The following is a 19832-nucleotide window of genomic DNA, read 5'->3' as shown; positions in this document are numbered from 1 at the left end:
CTCTGAGCTGTGTATTTCAGACGAACTATGTAACTTGCCATAGCCACTTCATCCTTATTGCTGGTATTTGCTCTAACGAGAGAAAAAAGCGGGTAGGAAACACTGCTGGTGGCTTGGAGGAGTGAGTCGATCCTTACATTTCAGTTTCACTCAAACATTTTCTACTATGAAGAGTGGGCTTACAGACAGAGTGATCAGTAAGATGTGTTACAATGGCAGACTGCAGGCAGTGTCATCTCTTCGGTCCAGGGGTCATTTTTCCTTTATTTGCTTGTGCCTCTGGGTGAAAAGAGTTGATATTGTCTCAGTCATGTTCTTTGTGATAAATCCCTGCATCTGGGGTCATTGCCATGATTATTATTCATTTACTTGAATGCAAGAGGTTTTATTTTGGTTTTACTTTATTTTAATGTCCTTTAGTAATTTACAGTCTGAAGAGAAACATTCCTACCAAATTATTTGGCCAGAAAAAGGTATAGGCAATGTGAGATTTTTTTCAGAATCCTACTGGGATACTTACTGAATTCCTGACAAACATTGTATGAATACAGTGCAAACTGACCTGTCTAATTGGTTTGCAGACTCCTCTGAAAAAACAGACTTCGCTGCTAGGAGAACCACCAAAAGAAATACGTCTTAGTACCAACCCATACTTGAACTTGGCAAGTGTGTTGCCTGGCTTATGTCTTCCAGGTAAGCAAGCATTTAGTAGTTTTAATTGCAAGTTTCCTTGACCAGAGTGTGGCAAGTCATTATTTTGTTTGGTGGGTAATTCCAGTGACCACAGTATTTATCTTTAAGGAAATCTTGTCTGTCTTAAAACAGCCGTGTGATCTATCCTCTTAGTTAATATGTTATTTGGGGTAAGTTTTCAGAGTTAGTGGGGTTACTGATGTACGCAAACTACTAGAAAACCTTTCAATTGTTAGTAGCACTGATTAATTTTGAGCACAGCCTAATCTGAGGTAGCAGATCTCTGTTCTAATACCAGAATATTGCTAAACAAGAGCGCAAAATAATTTGTGCCATTTATATACAAACAGTGTGGTTACACAAGGTATGTTCTGTGTGTTATGAACAGCAATTGCCAGCAAAGTCTCCAGTCCACCGCAGCAGACTGGACTTTCGAACAATATTGTGGATGCTGCTGTGTCTCAGGGAACTACATCCCAACATGTGATGGAAAATTATTTCAGTTACTCTCCACAGCATGGGGAATACACACAGGTACGTTGTTTTATAGGGCTTTCCTCTGAAGCCTGGTTTGTCACTCAGAGCTCTGGCAGCAGTATTTTTTGTCAGAGATCTGCTCAGACATCCACTTCCCGCCCTCAGTTGCTCGTTGTTTTTCTCTCTGCACTCTTAATGCACTGCTTGGTGCATGTGTGGTCTGAGAACTCTGTGTGCAGTTGAACAGCATTGCCCAACGCCATGAAACACTCTGCAGTGGTTCATAGGCTTTCCTACAACCAAAGGCCATCCTCTTCATCAGGGTGAACCTTGTACGTCCTGTTCATTGATAATTTATCTCTTTCAGTCTACAGAATAGATTTAGCACAAAGGGCCCCTAATTCCAGTCAAAAGAAGCCTCACTATGTTCCCTGCTGTAATACTGGAACCATTGCAAGATCGCTTCTTGAAAACCTGAGTTCAGCAGTCCCCTAAAAAGTTACTTCTGGCTTAGCTTCTGTCTGTCCTCAAAACCATTAAGTTTTTCTTTTTTCCTTCCCAAGAATTTTTAAAGTTTTCTGGACCTTTGGCTAAGTCCTAGAGAACAGCATATTCTGTCTACTGGAAGTTTCTGTACTGCTTCGGGAACTTTTGCAGTCTGCCAGCTGGTTTCCCTGCACGGAATTTCTTTCCCATTTGCCCCATGTGGTGATCAGAGCATGGCTGTTAGAGCAGAGGGCCATCCTCCGTCTGGAGAGTGTTTTGTTGTAGTACTGAGAGCAGGTACTGAGTTTCACAGGCATTGGGATTTCCTATGAGATAATATTCTGTTATTTTCATTAATCATCATGAGCCCGTATAGGAATATAATTGCATACAAATCAAATAGAAGAACAGGATTTAGTGCTGTCAGGTAATCTGTGTAAAAATCATGGGTCTGAGCTGAGGCACCTGCCTTGGCTCTGCTGCAGGTCTCTCGTCTCTCTCTCTCCTGCCCTGTCTTCATTTTTGCCTGATCACTCATCCTGTGGCAGAGGGACAGAAATGAGCTGTCTTCTCTTCTCTTAGGCTGCTGGCAAGGAAATCTGTGTTGCTCCAAAGCTCCTGGGGTGGAGCAGGGCTGCTATAGGAGAAGGCTGGGTCTGGAGGGCATAGAGCAGGTGCAAGGGTGACCATGGGGGATTGTTCTGTATTAGGAGGGTCTCAGCCTGAGAGGTGGAGAGGATGGGATTGCTGCATGACGTTCACTGCAGCAGGGGGCTTTGCCAGGGGCCAGACCTATATCCTTGTTAGATCAGGTCTGGTGATGGTTGTGGGTTAGCGAAGCAAGAGAGATGTCCTGTGAGCCATTGTGCTGTGTTTCATGTAAGTGCTCACGTTTGAATCTGACTATTGGTTTTGAACTAGTTTTGTTGTCTCCTGGAGGTAGTTCCCGACTCCAAATCCTTAAAATTCTGTCAAAAAAATCAGTAGTGTTGTAGTCAGTGTTCTTAGTGTTCTCTTGAGTAACATGGATGACTGAAATGATATCACTTAGGTGCAGAGATGCCACATGTCATCATTCAGCTGTATTTGTACTATCTGCTCCTTCCATGTAGCAGAAATGACATTGTACTTGCGTCTGCTGCCACGGCAGTGGTGCCTTTTGTATCTTTTAAGCACTTAATGTAGTTTTAAATGTTTGATTTGAGCTTTATCACTGGTGTTAAACATGTTTTGGTGATTTTTGGAGAGCTTTGCCTTTTATTCATTCTCCTGTCCTGCGAGGCCGTAAGAATGTTTTCATTTGAAGTGGTCTTAGTAGACAGCTAATGGGAAGAGGTTTTTTCCTCCTTTATAGGAGGCTGTTCAGCAGTGGTATCAGCATTGTGCTCAGGCATATAACTCTACCCAGGCAAGAGTCGATGAATTTGAAAATGAAGCCTCTGAGGTGAGAAATAATTTTATTTTCTTCCTGTCTCCGTTTGGCTGTTTCTCCCATCAGCTGCAAGGGTGCTTTTGGACTCTGGACACCTGCTTTTGTTTGTTGACAGTGGCTGCTGCCGTCAGTACTGCAGAAATCAGGGTCTGGAGAGTGTGGGACAAATGGCACTGCATGGTCACCTTCTGTGGGGCATCCCAGCACAGTTACTCTCCAGGATTCATCCTCACGCTTTCAATTCTATGTGGCATTAATATTCCTCTCTCTAAAATCCCACCGTCTGAAGTTACCTGCGAAGTTCAGGAGTGTATTAAAATACTCCTGCCAAGAAACAGCACGTTATAATGTTTTTTTTCCCGGCGAGTCTACTGAGGGATTGTTTCTCACCCAGGCCATTCTATAGCCTGAGGTTTCTGTGACTAATGAGAAGCACGTTTCTTTTAAATTTTAAGGAATTGTGTAAATTGAACGGTCCCTCAGATCCTACATTTTGCTCAAGAAATCCCTGCATGCCTGAGCTGCTGTGAGTTGTACACTCCTAGCAACTGAGCGTGACTCAGATATTTTCATATCTGCTGAGTGCTCATTACTCTATCAAGTAAAAATGAATTATTAAACCTCTTCTCTTTCAACTTCTGGTTGATCGTGGATCCCATTCTGCATTTAGGAATCTACAGGTGGATCTTACCCAGACTACAGTACCTGCTTGCAGGTCATGCCTACACTTTACAGTGGAGCCCAGGGATCCTGCCAGCCAGGCAGCTCACAGCATCCTCCACAAAACCCATCCAATAAGGTGAGAGGAGAGACCTAGCAGAGTGGTTGCAGATGCAGCCCGAGCCGGTGGAAGCACTTCTTATTTGTCTTATGCTGCCACCGAGTGGACTTTGCACCCACGACAAGCCAAGGCAGAGCTTTTCCACTGCATCTGTGCTCCTCAAGATCCTGAGTTGCTCAGGACCACACGCAGTTCCTGGTGAATGTGATAAATAAAAGCAGTAGCTGGGCAGGGTGTGCCAGTGCCAGACCCCTCGGAGCCCTCCAGCACCCTGGAGGTCAGTGCTCCTCGCTGCCCACAAACCACCAAAACCTGCAGGCAGAGAACAGCTGGATGTTTGGGAACAGACTTCTTGGAAAGATGGTATCTGTGAAGGTGATTATGCAAAAAGGGCTCGAAGGAGGCAAGTAAAGTGGGAACTGAACGAAGGATGTGAAGTTTGCACTGGTTTTAGATGGGGGTTTCTGCCTGACTTTGAAACAAGTGCCACTGGGATAAAAACACTGAAGCGGAATTAGCAAGTCACAGCAGCATCGAGTTTACCTACGGCTGCCACTTGTAACAGCGTTAACTGGATCTTGGCAGGAAAACCATTTCAGAATGGCTTTCATTTGGATGATATAACAGACATCGGATGCAGCCTACATCAGCCAGACTCTCTGAGAAAGCTTCACTTGTCTGTGGAACCCAGCAGACATTTAGTTTCTTCAATAAAGGTGCAGGATGGATAGGGAAATGCTATGGAAGGTGTGAGGACTGGTTTAACAGATACTGGAGTCTGGGCTAACAGAGGCTGGTTTAACACGGGCTGAGACAGCGGGGATGAAAGTTTTTTTCAGTCTGAGCATATGTCGTCTCGTTTCCTGAGTGCTTTATAAGTCCTGAGGAATTGATACTCTCATGACGTAGGTAAATGACAGTTCTTCTGTTCTTACTGATGGGACAGACCTTAAAACCCAGATTGTCATATGGTTCGGAGCAGCTGCAGGGAAGTATGCCTGTCAGCATAATGAGCCCCTGCCTTTGTGAGTCCAGCTGCAGCTATGAAAGTGATGATAATCTCCAAGTGCTGCTGGAGGGATTCAGAGCTGCCTCTCCAGCCTCTAGCACAGCTCGTGGCCCTTCGCTTGGTGTCTGGGCATGCAGAGAGGAGCCACAGTGGAAGTCAGCAGTGACATCTAGGAGAGCTTAGGGGCCCAGCCTTCTGCATAGCTCTCCTCCATGGCATTAAATCCCATTGCTGCGCAGAGGTCAGTAGCCAGATTGAGCACATGATGTTCTGGCATTCAGAAACTCGCATCTCAAAGTTGGCATGAGACGCCTGTTTTTTGGAGGAGATTTAGAAGGAACTCACAACTGCAGCAATTCATGACTCCTGGATAAGACGTGGGGCCAGGCTGGAGCTGGCTTTGACATGTCTTGGGATAAAGATGGCCAAGGCCTGAACACAGTGCCGTGGGCAGTGAAACCCCTCTGTGTGCAGAGAAAAATAGAGTGTTCAGGTTCGGAACAGCTCTGATGTGACTGAGAACAAGGGAAAGTGTAACAACAGAAGGAGATGATCTGAAGTTTAAGCTAATAGCTTTCAGTTTATCTCCAGTCCAGAGAGGAAAGCTTGTATGTGGAGGTGATGTTGAATAGCTTGCTCAGAAGTTTGACTTAACTCCAGGTGCCATAAAAGGCAGAAAGAGAGCAGTCGGTCTCTTGGCATAGACTAAACAGAAGTGCGGTTTGCCTCCACAGGGAGATGCCTTTCTTGTTGTTGGATCAACAAGGGGAGGTTCAGGTTGGATATCAGAAAAAAATTCTTCACAGTAAGAGTCATTGGGTACTGGAACAGGCTGCCCAGGGAGGTGGTCGAGTCGCCTTCCCTAGAGGTGTTTAAGGAACGGGTGGATGAAGTACTTAGGGACATGGTTTAGGGAGTGTTGGGAGCGGTTGGACTCGATGATCCAATGGGTCCTTTCCAACCTTGTGATTCTGTGATTCTGTGATTCTGTGATCAAAAGATAAGTTCCAGCAAAGGGGGTGCACAGACTGGTCCCCAAGAGGCTCTGTTTGTGCTCATATGTATGCATTTGCTTTAACCCCACAATCCATCTGATGTGTTTCAGAGGTTCAGGAGGAGCATGGCCAGAGGTTTGTATGAACTGCACAGTGGAGATGCTGCACTCTGCCCCATGATCCAGGCCGTGGTTTGGTTACCATACATCTGTGATATGCCCGTGGCTGCTGGAAGTGCAGGATATTTGTGATAATGACAAATGCATGCAAAAAGTGAAATGGGACTTAACAGAGGGCAGTTTGAGTTGTGAATGTGGATTAGCAAAGGGTGCTTCTGATTGTTGCTGGGGAGGCATGGGGCTGAGTGAGGTTTGGTCAGCACAGCTGCTCTTCTGAGTGAGTTAAGTGTCCCAGTCTGTGAGGCGTGTTAAGGTTTCTAAAATACTCACTCCAACAGGAACCAAACCTCCAAATCTTCTGATCTAGGAGCCAGACTTAACCCAGGATTTGTGGTGTGGTGGAGTAGGACGTGGTGAGATCAGGTCCAGGTAGTTGTTACAGAGCAGATATGTCAGTCTTTTAGAGCACGGCAACTGTTAACACCATTTGGTTATGGAAGTAGTGAGATGTGGGGGAAAGGAGAGTGATCAAGACTCATGGATGAGGACAGTGGGTTCTAATGTATATATACGGCTTCTAAGGCTGTAGAGCTGTGGATATTGCAATGTCTTGATCTGATAAATCCCGGAGAGGGTCTAAACCTGAAACTTGCACTCCTTGAGGGGCCCCTTGGGGGTAGGGCAGCCTTAGGCCTCCTGTGCCCTCACCAGAAACCCTGCTCTGGACCTCAGGGGTTTCTGTGTATCAAGGCGAGCTGTACTATAGTTGGATTAAAGCTTTGTTTGAAGAACCATTACTGCGATCTCCTTTGCTTTGGTACTGCACATAAACTCGTGCCTGCAAGTGGCAGCACAGACCTGCTTTGGCATGGCTGGAAACCAAGTCCTTCGGCATCTTACTTACAGCGATAGAGAACTGCGCCAGCACACCTTAACCTCAGCTCTCCAAGAGAAAAGAGGCACAAAAGGTGGCCTACTGATTCCTTATTTTAAAGGATGAAGAAGTCTGGAGCTGCTGTGATGCTGCAGAGTAATAGCATGGCCATTACGCTCCTGCTTTTTAAAGGCACCGGGTGGAGCAGGGCCTCCTGGCCCAGCCAGCCCTTTGCCCTCACAAAATCGCATGTTTGACAGGGCAGTGGTGCCTTCACTTTTGTCAGGGAAAGGGCACACTGACTCATGACCTGTGTATAGCTGGACCTCAAAGCTGGAGGAGTCAGGCCTTTGGAGTCAGTTACTGGCTCCTGGTTCTTGCTAATTCCCAGGCTGGAGCTTTATTTATTGACACAGTTTGTTCTGGATCAGGTGTCACTTGTTTTCTTCTTGTCCTTAGGTGACTCCAACAAGAAGTGAGAAGCGGGGCTCTTCATACCTGGTTTCCTCCCCGGAACCTGGCCCCATGGAGTACCTTGGCCAGCAGACTCAGGGCTCTGCAGTCCGTTACACAGAATCCTCTCTCAAAAAAAAGCGCGTGTACTGAGACCCAAGTAACCACTCCTGCCTTAGGGCAAAGGCAGGCCGCTCATACCTCTGCTATTTATTGCTGCCTTAACTCCAGACAAATAAGTCTTCTTTCTGTGTTGGGTTGTGAGCATCCCAATAGGAATAACGTCTGTAGTGGCAGATCTGCCAGGGAAGCCGTACGGATTGCTCTGAGGGCAGCCACTCCTCCGCACTCGGACTTGCCTTCTGAAAGGGTGGGATGATGTTTCCTTTGTTGTCTGAAAGTCACGGTGCACTGAGGCTGCCAAAGCAGAGCAGCTTGGTGAGTTTGGGTAGCTTACCAGCTGAAAGCAATAAACACGGCGAGGAGGGAACACCGGTCCTTTCTCCAGGCTTCAGACTGAGGAAGTTAAAAGATGGAAGCTTCATAGTAGGTTTTTTCTTATTTTTTTAACGCAGAATGTGGGGGTTTTCAGTCATACTTTTTCCAGGATTAAGAGTTCTGCATTTACAGCCTTTATATTTTTAATATTTCCTCTCGATCCTGGAATGGAGATAAAACCAAATGTATTGCCAGCGCCTCTGTGATGTTTTTCAATAAATGTTTGTTAAAAGTAAGATGCTTTCCTGTGCTGCCTCGCAATGTGGAATCCGATCTGGATAGGCCATACTTGGACAATGATTTAACCTTTTAGGCAAAGAATCAGAGCTTCTCCTTGGACTAAGTAATTTACAGGTTGTGACCACATCTTCATAGAAATGGCTGTGGGAGAGCACCGGCCCCATTCCGGCAGGTCCGCAGGCTGGTACGGCCTCGCTGCCGGCAGCACTTGCTCCTTAAAGGTAACTGAAAGGGACAGAAACCAACTGCCTGTTACGCTTTTCTGACTTCCGATTTTGGATGATTCAGTCTTGGAGCAGAAGCAATACGGACAGACTGCTCTTTAATCCTGCCTTCCTGCTCTTTGCTGTATCTATCTTTCCTTTTTTTTTTCCAAGCCTCTTAACTTTTGGAATTTGCTGCATTCCAAAGCCTCCCTGGAGCAGAGAGCCTCCCTGGAGCAGAGCATCCTGGCTCCGGTTATCACTCCCTCTTACATGTTAATTACCTTTGCACGGTGTACTTCTTGGCAGAAGGGAAGGCCATTTCCGCCAGGTTACAGCAGGGGACACACAGGGACTGGCACAGCCTGCAGCCTCCCTGCTCCACAGCCCCCTTTGCCCTTTTTTGTGTGTATTTTTTTAAATGACACTATTTTTAGCTTCTTCTCTGAGCCACCCTGACTGCTGTTGCCATTTCTGCTGTCAATCCTTGCAGCTGCAGGTGCAGAAACTCGGGGCTGCAACAGCTCTGTCGTGAGGCAGAGCTCCCTGCCAGGCCGTGGGCATCCGCTGCCTTGGAATTCTAGCACAAATTCATTTGGACTGAATTCACCGAGCGCTTAGGGCCAGAACTGGGGTTGTTCTTATTTAGCCTTGCTGGACAATTTGGAAGCCATTTCTCAATGCTGACTTTTTTGTTTAAAAAAAATGTTAAAAATTAAAAAAAGCCTTTCAAGCTTTGTGACGTGACTGGGATCTGTATTTCCCAAACTTACCCAAACTCTCCAGGCCCCCTCGCTCTGTGCTCCAGTGACTGCTCAGGACAGCCCAGCAGTGCAGGCTGGAGGAGCTCTGCCACGGTTCTCCTGTGCACAGCCATAAATTCCCTGGTAGGATTTTGTTCCAGCTGTTCATGTATGCAACTTTCCCAATTTGTTACACTTTGGAATGAAAATAAATTGTATGCATTTAGAGTGGATTTCTGTGAGAGGAGGACGGCTCCAGGCCCCCTTTAATGTCACTGTAGAATGTAGGGGGAGGTTTTGCAGACAGCGTGCTCAGATCACCTGTCCCTACGGGAGTGACATCGCAGAGTCTTCCTCTGTTTAATTTATGATTTAAAAAGATACACAGGTGGAAAAAAAAAATCTTTATTAGATTTGTTTATGTCAAGAGTAACAAAGTGCTTGCAGATTTAAATCGAGTTCATACATAAGTGACATACACAAAAAACAGGTAATACTGTAAAAATAAACCTCACTTTGTTGCAGCTCATAATTACACTGTTATTCTATAGCAAGAGAGAAATATTTAAAGACATCTTTCTGTTATTGCCAGAAGTGAGGAGCTCCTCAAAGCATTTGCAAGAATCCAGGTGTGGTGGGACACAACACTGCTCTGTCTGGCCTTGGGCCCAGCTCAGCCCAGGTTTCCAGTGAAACCTGGGTTCTTGGACCCTGCCAGGTGCTCCAGACAGGAGGAGGTGCCTCCCCTGCCCCACTGCCAGTTCAAATGCTCAGCCTGGTCCTGACAACACAACGGACATGGTCCTGGTGCGGCCTCACTGGCTGCCCCCTCAGTTAACTGAATACCACACAAGTGCGCTGCTCGGGTCCATAACTCATCTGAAATAAAGGGCAGTGTCACGTAAAGACTCGTCCCCTGGGGCCAAACAAACAGCTTTACTGTGCCAGCTAAAGAAACCACTGCACAACTCTATGAGCGTGATGTGTTGCTCCAATGGCAGCGATGGCACCAAGAAGCCGGTTTGATGTGACCAAGGTGGTGGTCTCCTCTCCCAGGGACGCTACCCAGGCTGCTCAGTCCTCACCTTTAGCTCCTTACTCTGTACAGGGATTCCTTTTCTTTTCTGTCCCCAGCGCGTGTAGCTCGAGTCCCCTGCCTGTTCCACCGCGCTGGAGCTCATGTGCAGTAGAAGTCCCCTGCGCTCGCACATTGAACAGTGACAGCAACGGTGGAAGCAGCAGCAGCAGAAAGGTGAAACAGGAGGGGACGGCTGAGCCAGGAAACAAACCCCATTGTCCAGAAACTGGATCTCTCAATGAAACGCGTAACTGCACGCTCGTCCAGGCCTTTTTGGTTTGTGGTTTTTTTTGAGCATGACAGACAAGCAATTTTTTTTACACTATATCTAAGAACCTGGGGAGAAAGAGCCGATTATCTTTTCTGGATTTTTACACCAGAGTTGCCATTTCGTCACTGAAATTTAAGTGCCCGTGAAGGGTGCTGTCAGACAAACTTTTTTAAGGCTGAATTTTTTCCTTTAAATCTCCTCAGAACCCATCAAAATTCTTAAGTGACTGTATCCAGTCCTCTCATGCCCACTTGTTCAGGTATTTGAGGAACAAGCGCACACAGCACTGCAGCCTTTTTTGACACCGCGCTCTCGGTTCACACTCATCAGGGCCGCTCAGGCTGAGGCGAGACCAGAATTGGATAAAGGTAAAACTGCCTTGCAATAACAGCAGGGAGAGGAGTTGAAGCTATTGTTTCTGCCATACTTTTTAATTAATTTGATCCAACTGTTGACTAAAATTAAAAAGGAAAACTGTTGGAAAAAGAATCCTTTAAATACATTAGCACAGTCAGAGTACAAATTACAGCAGTTAAAAAAACAAGAAGTCTTGGGCATTTATATTTTGACAGACATTTAAAAGTACTGACAGTATAAAAAAATTAATTACATTTTACTCATAATTGTTTCAAAGCCTTGGATCAGATTGTGGAAGGTCGTCCGTTCATCGTGCTTGAATATCCAGCACTTCCTCATCAGCTGGTCCACCTAACAACAACATAACAACAACAAAAGAGATGTTTTTAAAGGATCTGACTTCCCAGTAAATACAATGGTTTCTCACTGCTGCAAAGGAGAACACAGATGGAAACGCACCTCAGCCTTCGATCAGAATCAGCGAGTGCCTGTTCCCCCTGAGGTTTTTGTTAAGGGCAAGGTGTAAGTTTTCCTGACAGCGCAAACAGCTGATGCCATAGCAGTGTAGACAGCTTAGAACAACCCAACTTCCTCGCCGTCACAGGAGCATGCATTTTACCAAACCCACTGCTGTGCACTGCCCAGATCTATCAGCAGTGAGCTGTTCACTCAGGCCAGGCTTCCCTGTAGCCTGCTCCCCTCCACTCAAAACGCTGTCCTGGTTCAGGCACCTGGAGCCTGCGAGAGACTGGGACCAGCAGCTCCTTCCCAGCTCAACTCTTGCCTTCCAATGCAGAGTTCTCCAACTCCGCAGTGCAGGGCTCAGGTCCCTCACAGGCCGCTCACATCCCCATCCTCGCAGTGTCCACGCACAGACAGAAACGCCCTGCCCCTCGCCTGCCTCCAGCCCTCTCCAGCCCACCCCGGGGCAGTCTCCCAGCCCCTCCAAGGGCAGGACAAGACAGGTTCTGCATCAGGGTCTGCTAACCGAGCCCCTGAGGACGTGCTTCTCAGTCTGGGTTGCTGCACACCGAGGAACACCATATTTAACAAATTGCAATGATTCTGAGTGAGTTTTACCCGGATCCAGATACTAAAGCAAAATTCTTAACCCCTCTGAAGGGATGTCACAAAGTTGGGAATGTCAGCGTCAAGAAGCATTTTAAAACAATGCTTAAACAACTTTTAAATGCCTTTGTAATCGCAAACCTGAAGGCTCTCCTACCGTTACCAGCCATGAGCGTGTAGGGCTTTTGCTGCTAATTTAGTGTTAAAGGAAGGACACAGTTATAAAAGCATAGGATAAGAGTGTAGGAGCATCCATTACCTCTTCTGGGCAGTTGGGTGGACGTGGCAAACGCTTTTTTTCTTGCAAGACGTGCACCAGCCGTGCGACTGTCATCTGTCCCTGTGTGGGGCCGATCATTTTCAGGAATTCCTGTGAAAAGAACAGGCATCAGCTGCGCACCCTCATACCCAGCACTAATCCAGGCCATTCTGGTTTGACATTAGGATGATGTTTCCATGTCCAAATGAAAACAAAGAGCAGATACTTATTGTACAGATAGCAGGCACCATGCAGTCCCGTCAGAGAGAGTAATGTTTATAAATACAGCTTCCTCGTGCAGTCATAGAATCACAGAATGGTTTGGGTTGGAAGGGACCTTAAAGATCATCCAGTTTCAACCCCCTTTCCATGTGCAGGGACACCTTTCACTAGAGCAGGTTGCTCAAAGTCTCATCCAGTTCGACCCTGAAAACTTCCAGAGATGAGGCATCCACAACTTCTCTGGGCACTCTGTGTTTCACCACCCCTCACAGTAATAAATTTCTTCCTAGTATCTAATCTAAATCTCCTCTCTTTCAGTTTAAAACCATTCCCCCTCATCCTATCCCTGCACTCCCTGATAAAGAGCCCCTCCCCAGCCCTCCTGTAGGCCCCCTTTAAGAACTGGAAGGCTGCTCTAAGGTCTCCCTGAAGCCGCCTCTCATCCAGGCTGAACAAGCCCAAGTCACCAAGTCACAATTGATCTCTGTACAGGGGTCTTTAGTGAAAGACAACTATGAGGGTTGTTTTCCTAAGATAGGTTCACTCCACTTGTAATTTCCAAAATAATAAAAACATTTTAAGAAAAAGATATCTGATTTGTGCAGCTTTAGCATAAATCCTTTCACAACACTTACTGCCATGGGACTGGACTCGGAATCACAGTAGGTAAGCAGCTCGTACAGCGTCACCCCAAATGACCAGACATCCGAGGCAATATAAAATTTACTTTGCAGCAAGCACTCTGGAGCGTACCTGTAGACACAACACGATAACGTTCAATTATCCAGAGTCGAGCAGATCAACTCCTACATGCACAGCCCATTTAAAGTAAGAAAACTAAAGAGGCACGTTCTGCATTTGTGGAGTCCTTTTACATAAATTCAAGTACCTAAAGGGTTTGTGATGCCACACAATTAGTAAATAAAGTGCAACAGTTACAGTGCACTAAAGGAGACCAAAACAAAAAACAAGACGGTCGGAAAAACAGATCATTAAATGCATGAAGAAATAAACAGCATAAGGTAGATAAGGACAGTCTACCAGGTGCCTTTCCCTTGCTCTGATGTTTTATCTTTATTCAGGCTTCTTATCAAAACAGGAAAAATCTTCAGAATGTCTAAATGCTTAACTGTACAGGTGGAAACAACTTACTCCACTGCACAGTCTGGTTACAGTAAAGAAGTTGCAAGTTCTTACCAAAACACTGGGCTGTCGAGGTCATCTTTGACAGTGTAGTACTCCTTATTGGTCTCAATCGCTTTGGTAAGACCAAAGTCTCCAATCTTCACTCTGTTCTCACTTTCAACAAGGACGTTTCTTGCTGCTAAGTCACGGTGCACATACTGACGGGAGCCCAAATAATCCATTCCCTAAGAGAGAAGAAAGCCTTTTATGCTAGTTTCTCTAACAGTGAAGTTACTGTTTTTCTCCAACTTTCCCTTCACAAACCTAGGCAATACCCTAGGCAATACCCTAGGCAAGGATTCCCAGACAGGTTCTCCATCTGTTGTCACTTTTCAGGGTCCTTTTTTCTGACACCTTAGTCTCGGCCTTTGGGTTTCTCATCTGTTGAGACTCTTGTTTCTGCTTCATGCTTTTTAGTTCTCAGCAGAGCAGCCGCTCTCTTCAGACCCCTCCCTCCACAGCACTGCCCCTTTGTGTGCTGAAGCTGACAGCCTGACTCCACACTTCATAAAACCACCCGGTCCACTGCAATCACAAACCCACGGTCTCAGAAAGCACATGGCCTCGCGTGGCCTGACTGCACTCTGTGCTCTTCTCTTCGTCGCTTTAGCCTTGCACAATGCTCCTTCCCTCGTAGCAGCACACCCTTTCCTAAACACTCCTCTCTCCCAATACTTGGAATTCTGCAGTAGGATCAACTTATTTGCATAGTACACTTTTAGGCAAGGGAACCTGGTAATTATTCCCTTGCTGATCTTTGTGCCAGTAGCACCTGAAGCATGGAAGAGACTGCTTTAGGATTCAGGTCCCTGGGGACAAAGGGAGAAGAATGGTTTTGTCCCTAAAGCCAGCCTCTCCTCCACTCCACTCTATTAAACTAAATATTAAACTAATCAAACAGAAGGAAGGCTCTGATGCCAGGCTCACCTTGCAGATCTGAACTGCGTATCTGAGAAGTTGTTTGAGATTGATTTTGTTCTTGTTCCGTGGGAGATACTCCTTTAGGCTCCCAGAAGGAAGAAATTCCATGATGAGTTTAATCCCACTTCCTCCTAAAAACAGAGTATGTGTTTAATTTGCAGACACCTGACCCTTCTCATAAACATCAATTGCTTCTCTATAAGCCCAAAGCCCCAGTGGCATTGGTAACGAGACTGCATGACCATGGTCAGACCACAGGCTGACTCCCACTATCAGTCCCTCAATCAATCCAGAGGAGAATCTGTTCCAGGCAGCACAGTGATACTGAACTGCAAGGTCTTTTAAGTTTTTAAATACTGGCTTAGAACAACTACCACTGCAAATGTAAATAGAAAAAAAATATTGCCTTATATATCAATAATAACACATGCTTTCAATAACAACCTCTGGGTTTTACAGGGTTGGGCCGGCTGCTTCTGGAATACAGACGCCACCAGCCTGCCCAGGGCTTGTTTTTTTAACGGATTTGGTGAGAACAACAACCATGTTGCTCATATCCAAGTCAGCTAAGCACAAAAATGGGCAAGAGGAGGACTTCAGAGATAAATTGCTGCTTCCTCCATGAAGAAAGAGATATGAACCCTTAAGACTGAATTAAGACTCTCTGGCTTTTTAAAATGCTTCATTTTTTAAGGAAATCCCTTATACATCTAGTGTATACTTGTAATATTCTACGTGAAGATTTACCATCTTCTGTGCAAATTCCTTTATATTTGACAATGTTCTCATGATAAAGACTCCTCAAGATTTCTATTTCCTTCTTGAGATCAGCGATGTGATTCCCTCCGCTCTCTGGCTTTAGAGATTTAACTGCCACTTGCTCCCCTGTATTGTCACCTTCTGGATCGTATCTGCAGAGTTCAACCTTGCCAAAGTGGCCCTAAATTGTAAGAGAAAAGACAGCATTAATTAACTCAGCACTCACAGTGTCCTGATGCACTGTTTTAGGCATTTACAATTCACATTTTCCTGTCGGGATGCAGAAAGCACACACTGACTGCTGTGTATGCACACACCCCAACACCTACCCGTGTTCTGTATCTGACACTGCTCTTACCTCTCCCAAATCACGGATTCTTTTCAAAAATCGTTTTTCAAAGAGCGTGGGATCAACCTCTGCAACAGGCTTCTTCTCTGAGACAATATCAGGATCTGGGAGTGGGAAAAACGCCCCAGGTCAGACAGATTCCTGTAAGGATACCTTGATCTGGACACTTTAAAGGAAAGGGCTATTGCCATTGTTGTAAGGACACTACATGCTCCTGTCAGTACCACAGCACACACATCAGAATGCTGCTGTAGGGCATCCACCTTAGCCAAATAAACCAGCCTTCCTTATCCCCCCTCCAGCTGACAGGCGAACACAGGCCTTACTTTGTTCCTCCAGTTTGTTGATGTCTCTCATGATGGCTCTGAAGAAGGGCCTCTGGTGGGGATCATAGTTCATGCACTCTTTCATCAGGTCAGCCAGCTCCTTGCACGATGGTGTTGCCAACACAAAATGCCCCTCGTAGAACCTCTCCTTCTGTAAGGTGCAAATGGAAACTCCTGCATGAATTTCAGCTTTTCACTTAATAAACTCATTAATGACGATTAGATCCTTAGCTCATTATGAACTCTTCTTTAACTTTTCCAAAGTAACTCCTTTTCTGCAGTAACTCAACAATCTCCTGCCAGTAGACAATTACTGTTGTGTGGAATCTGGTGTAGTTTGGAGCAACCACTTAAAACACATGAACTTTTTAAAACATGCTTAAGATTTCACCTCTCAGAAATTATTTTTCTGCCAGATGCCAGGCTCACCATGTTACTTACGCACCAGGACAACTGGCTGAGTGGAAATGCCTGCCAGGGAAACAGCACAATACTGTCTGCTCTTCAGAGCCTCTGAGAAGGTACCACCAGCTTTGGGGCAGGCAGGATGAGGGAGTACTCGTGCATTTTCTAAGCTCTGCAGAACTCCCTTGGCTGTCTGCTACACGTAGGAAGCAGACTGTAGTCAGGGCAGCAAGTTCCTTTCAGCTACCTCCTGTTAAAACAACTCGGGCAGTCACTCAAGTACTCAGTCATTTCCTTCAGATGAGCAGCAGCTGCCTTGCTCCATCGCCTTCCCAACACAGCAAAACTCCAAGAGAAAAAAAGGACATTTGGAACGTGTGCTGAGGGACTCTGGCAGTCAGCCCTGTGGCAACTCAGATGGATCAGCTCCTTTACAAGTCCAGCTGAGCTGGTTTCCCTGTAAGTTTAAAGCAACTCAAATTTGTTATGGAAACTGAATGCCAAAGAGGATGTACCCAGATATGTCAAGGTAAAGTTTATGTAACAGTTGTACCTCTGCTAAAGTCTTGTCTTTCAGTGGTATTTCTCCATTGTAGCAGATTTCCCACAGTGTTGTACCAAAACTCCACTTATCTGCTGCAACGCTTAAATTTTTGCAGTCTTCAACACATTCAGGTGCAATCCAGGGGATTCGCTCAACGCATTCTTAGATAAAACACAGAATCAATACATTTTGGAGTTAATGTCAAAGCACTAAAAAAGTAGCCTTCTTACTTCATTATTCCTGTCTAACAGCTGCTTAACTAAAGTAAATTAAAGCTGCAGTATTTGACCAGTTTCAGAACCTCCATTCTCAAATCCTTGCTCTCAGAAGGATGTTTCTGTGGGTTTTACAAGCTTGTGCCTGGAGTCATCCAGAAATTGAGATTCCTTCTGTGTTATCCCCCTAGACTTAACATCATTTTTTAAGAGAAATGAGTATAACAAGCAACCACAGTCAGCAATACTCTTTTACTTTCATGTAGTTTTCAGATTCATGAAAGTTGATTACTCTACTCTAGAGCCAGTTCTAGCTGGTATAAAAGGTATTTCTTCCTTTTCCCTTCCCCACCGCACTGAAGAGAGAAATCAGATTCCTGTACCATACCTTGTCTGGACAGCACAGTTACTGGTATTCCTGGGTCACTCAGCTTTATGAAAGGACCATATTCAGTGTCAATTCCCTCTCTTGCCAGTAGGATGTTTTTAGTACACACATTTCCATGTACCAAATCCTTATCCTCCTACAGTAAGGGAGGAAAAGAATAGTGAGTGCGGTGAGCAATGCTCTGCAAGCACTAACATACTTATGGTACAGGGGATCACTGTAAATTACTTTGAGCTGAAATCCAAAAATACAGCTTGGAAGAAATTATCCTAGAGAAAAGCAGGGAAAGGAGGAATAGGGAAATATATTGTTCACACTGAAGTATTTGTATTTGTAGAGCTGATGCATTTTGTAAAAACGATGGACATTATACTCCTTTTTCACCAAGAGCACACTCGCATAAAGGGGAAGCTGTGACAGCTTTCCCAGGGATGCAATGGAACCAGTGGCAAATGGAATCACATAGACTGGCCTGCTCATAAAAAAGGAGCTCATCACCTTCTCCAAGAGTCTTTCTCCTTGTTTAAAGCAACATAATGAATATAAAAAGAACATCATTGCACCATTCCACTGCCTGAGAAAGGAAATTCATTAGTTACTAGTGCACAGGAGACCTCTGTTGCATTAGACTGTGGCAGCTATAGGCAATGCCTTTGTCAAGATGACTTCTTACCAGGTAGCTTAGAGCACTTGCAAGCTGCTTGGCAACTTTGAATTTCCAAGGAGTTGTCAGAACTTCACTCTTCCGATGCATGAACAGATCCAGAGGACCAAATTCAACAAACTCTTCAACCATGATATCTACAAAGTCAGGTGCATAAAGTCAGTATTGCAATAACTGTTGGCCGCAGTAATCAAACAGGCCTTGTCACCATATCCCCCCACCAGGCAAGCTGGTTACAATATGTCTTTATCTCACCTTCCTCAAAGCTTATTTCAGTGCTCAGACCCAAATTAAAATGCTGAGAGGAGTGGCCTTATGTAGTAAGTTAACAGTAAACCTGGAACAAAGCATTTCAAAGACCACAGGGCAAAGTCTTCCCAGCGAAATAACTTCTGCGAGAAGGCTGGTTTGTATTGACAATACTACTATCACTGGCATCCCAACCTCAAGGAATCATCCTGTAAGGCGCTTACTCAAAGACAGCATTAGAAAAGATGACTTGGTAGTAGAAAGGACTGCTGCCTTGCTGTTCCACTTCTGTCTGCACTAAAAAAATCAAGAGGCAGCAGCTGCTAAACCCAGTTGCTGTGCCAGCACTGAATTGAATGGCTGCCCTGTCCCTGCCAAGCCCGCTGCTCCAGCGTGCTGCCTAAAGAGATGTTTGCAGAACTCACTTTCTACATCACGGACGCAGACTCCATGGAGGAAGACAATGTGCTTGTGAGACACTTGCCTCATCATGCTTGCTGTTTCAAAGAATGCCTGTTAGAAAGGGAAAAAAGTCAGCCATTAAACTGCTGGTCACGGTGGCAGTCAGCCGGGTGTTTAACAATTACAGAACATCAAGCAACAAAAGAATTTGCAAAAAATCACTGTGTTTTCCAGTAACATAAAGGGTCAACAATGGTAGGGATGCGCCATCCCATGGTAGTAATGGGGCAGTGGAGGGCTGTCAGAGATGGGTTCACCAAGTCACATAAGCAACCAATGTGCTTCCCTGCGCTCTCACAGACGTGCATACATGCGCTCTCAGCATCCCCTGGGGGACGCATTAGCCTCTCTTACAAGATGATTAAGCAAAACGCAGATCAAGCAACTTGCTCGTGTCCATGTGGAGGGCAGAACTGGTGACAGACCCACAGCTCAACGCACAAGGTGGAGGCAATGTCTCATAGGCAGTGGTATCCTCACCAAACACCACGGCTCTCAGCCAACACAGCTGCAAGACCATGGGTATGGGTATGATGGAGCATTTCATACCACAGAAAGGTCTGGGTCCATTTTCCTTGCACTTATGGTCTGCATGCACACAGGCTGGAAGCGAGCACTCGCGTGCTCCTCGCGTGCTCCAGTTACACCAATGCTGCTGCCTGTCTAACAGAACAGGCGATAACCTTACTGAGTATCTCAAAAACTATTTGACTGCCTAAAATGGTGAGATATACCTTCAGCATTTTCCCATTCCTTTACTATATACACAACTCCTTTTTTCAAGGCTTTTCATAGCTAACGATGCACAATATGGTGAGGTCCAGTGTTTGCAGTACAACAGATAAAAAGGAAAAAACTTGCCAAAGAAATGTCTCTGTGGCTGGGGTCCAAGACCTTGAGGAGGACTTTAATCTCTTTTTCGTTTTGATATCCTTCATTGTCATCACCTTTGTAGCTGAGAATCCCTGAGTAAATCTGTGTTCTCGTCCCTCTTCCAAGGTGTTCACCCTAAGACATAACACACCATATATTTTTCAAACCAGGACATGAAGCAAACAAATGTAGATTTACACAAATAAACAAATCTGCACTCTATTCTGCTTCTCC

The 19832-nt window shown here is 45.5% G+C and overlaps 2 protein-coding genes across 7 annotated transcripts in view; one reads left to right on the top strand and one right to left on the bottom strand.

Annotated features, from left to right (window-relative positions):
- RAVER2 (ribonucleoprotein, PTB binding 2) overlaps positions 1-9143 on the top strand; it is a 35928-nt gene extending 26785 nt beyond the window's left edge. Inside the window, exons 10-14 of one of the 6 annotated variants that reach the window (XM_054072436.1) lie at positions 582-693; positions 1082-1227; positions 3011-3100; positions 3759-3887; positions 7326-9142. In XM_054072436.1, coding sequence (XP_053928411.1) covers positions 582-693; positions 1082-1227; positions 3011-3100; positions 3759-3887; positions 7326-7472 — 624 coding nt within the window. In that variant the 3' untranslated portion in view covers positions 7473-9142. Of the gene's footprint in view, positions 1-581; positions 694-1081; positions 1228-3010; positions 3101-3758; positions 3888-7325 lie in introns of all 6 variants that reach the window. The other 5 variants (XM_054072438.1, XM_054072437.1, XM_054072439.1 and 2 more) reach the window with 5 other exon arrangements.
- Positions 9144-9390: 247 nt separating this feature from the next.
- Positions 9391-19832, bottom strand: part of JAK1 (Janus kinase 1) — a 63676-nt gene continuing 53234 nt past the window's right edge. The window contains exons 13-25 of the mRNA XM_054072435.1: positions 19587-19733; positions 18689-18776; positions 18024-18151; positions 17351-17486; positions 16757-16908; positions 15799-15949; positions 15482-15576; positions 15112-15304; positions 14371-14495; positions 13456-13628; positions 12894-13011; positions 12037-12147; positions 9391-11060 (exon numbers count right to left, since the gene is read on the bottom strand). Coding sequence (XP_053928410.1) covers positions 10959-11060; positions 12037-12147; positions 12894-13011; positions 13456-13628; positions 14371-14495; positions 15112-15304; positions 15482-15576; positions 15799-15949; positions 16757-16908; positions 17351-17486; positions 18024-18151; positions 18689-18776; positions 19587-19733 — 1719 coding nt within the window. The 3' untranslated portion in view covers positions 9391-10958. The remainder of the gene's footprint in view (positions 11061-12036; positions 12148-12893; positions 13012-13455; positions 13629-14370; positions 14496-15111; positions 15305-15481; positions 15577-15798; positions 15950-16756; positions 16909-17350; positions 17487-18023; positions 18152-18688; positions 18777-19586; positions 19734-19832) is intronic.

This window comes from Cuculus canorus, chromosome 8 (assembly GCF_017976375.1).
Source record: "Cuculus canorus isolate bCucCan1 chromosome 8, bCucCan1.pri, whole genome shotgun sequence".
Taxonomy (NCBI): Eukaryota; Metazoa; Chordata; class Aves; order Cuculiformes; family Cuculidae; genus Cuculus; species Cuculus canorus.
The sequence above is the reverse complement of the archived record's forward strand: the minus strand, read 5'-3'. Positions and strand labels throughout refer to the sequence as shown.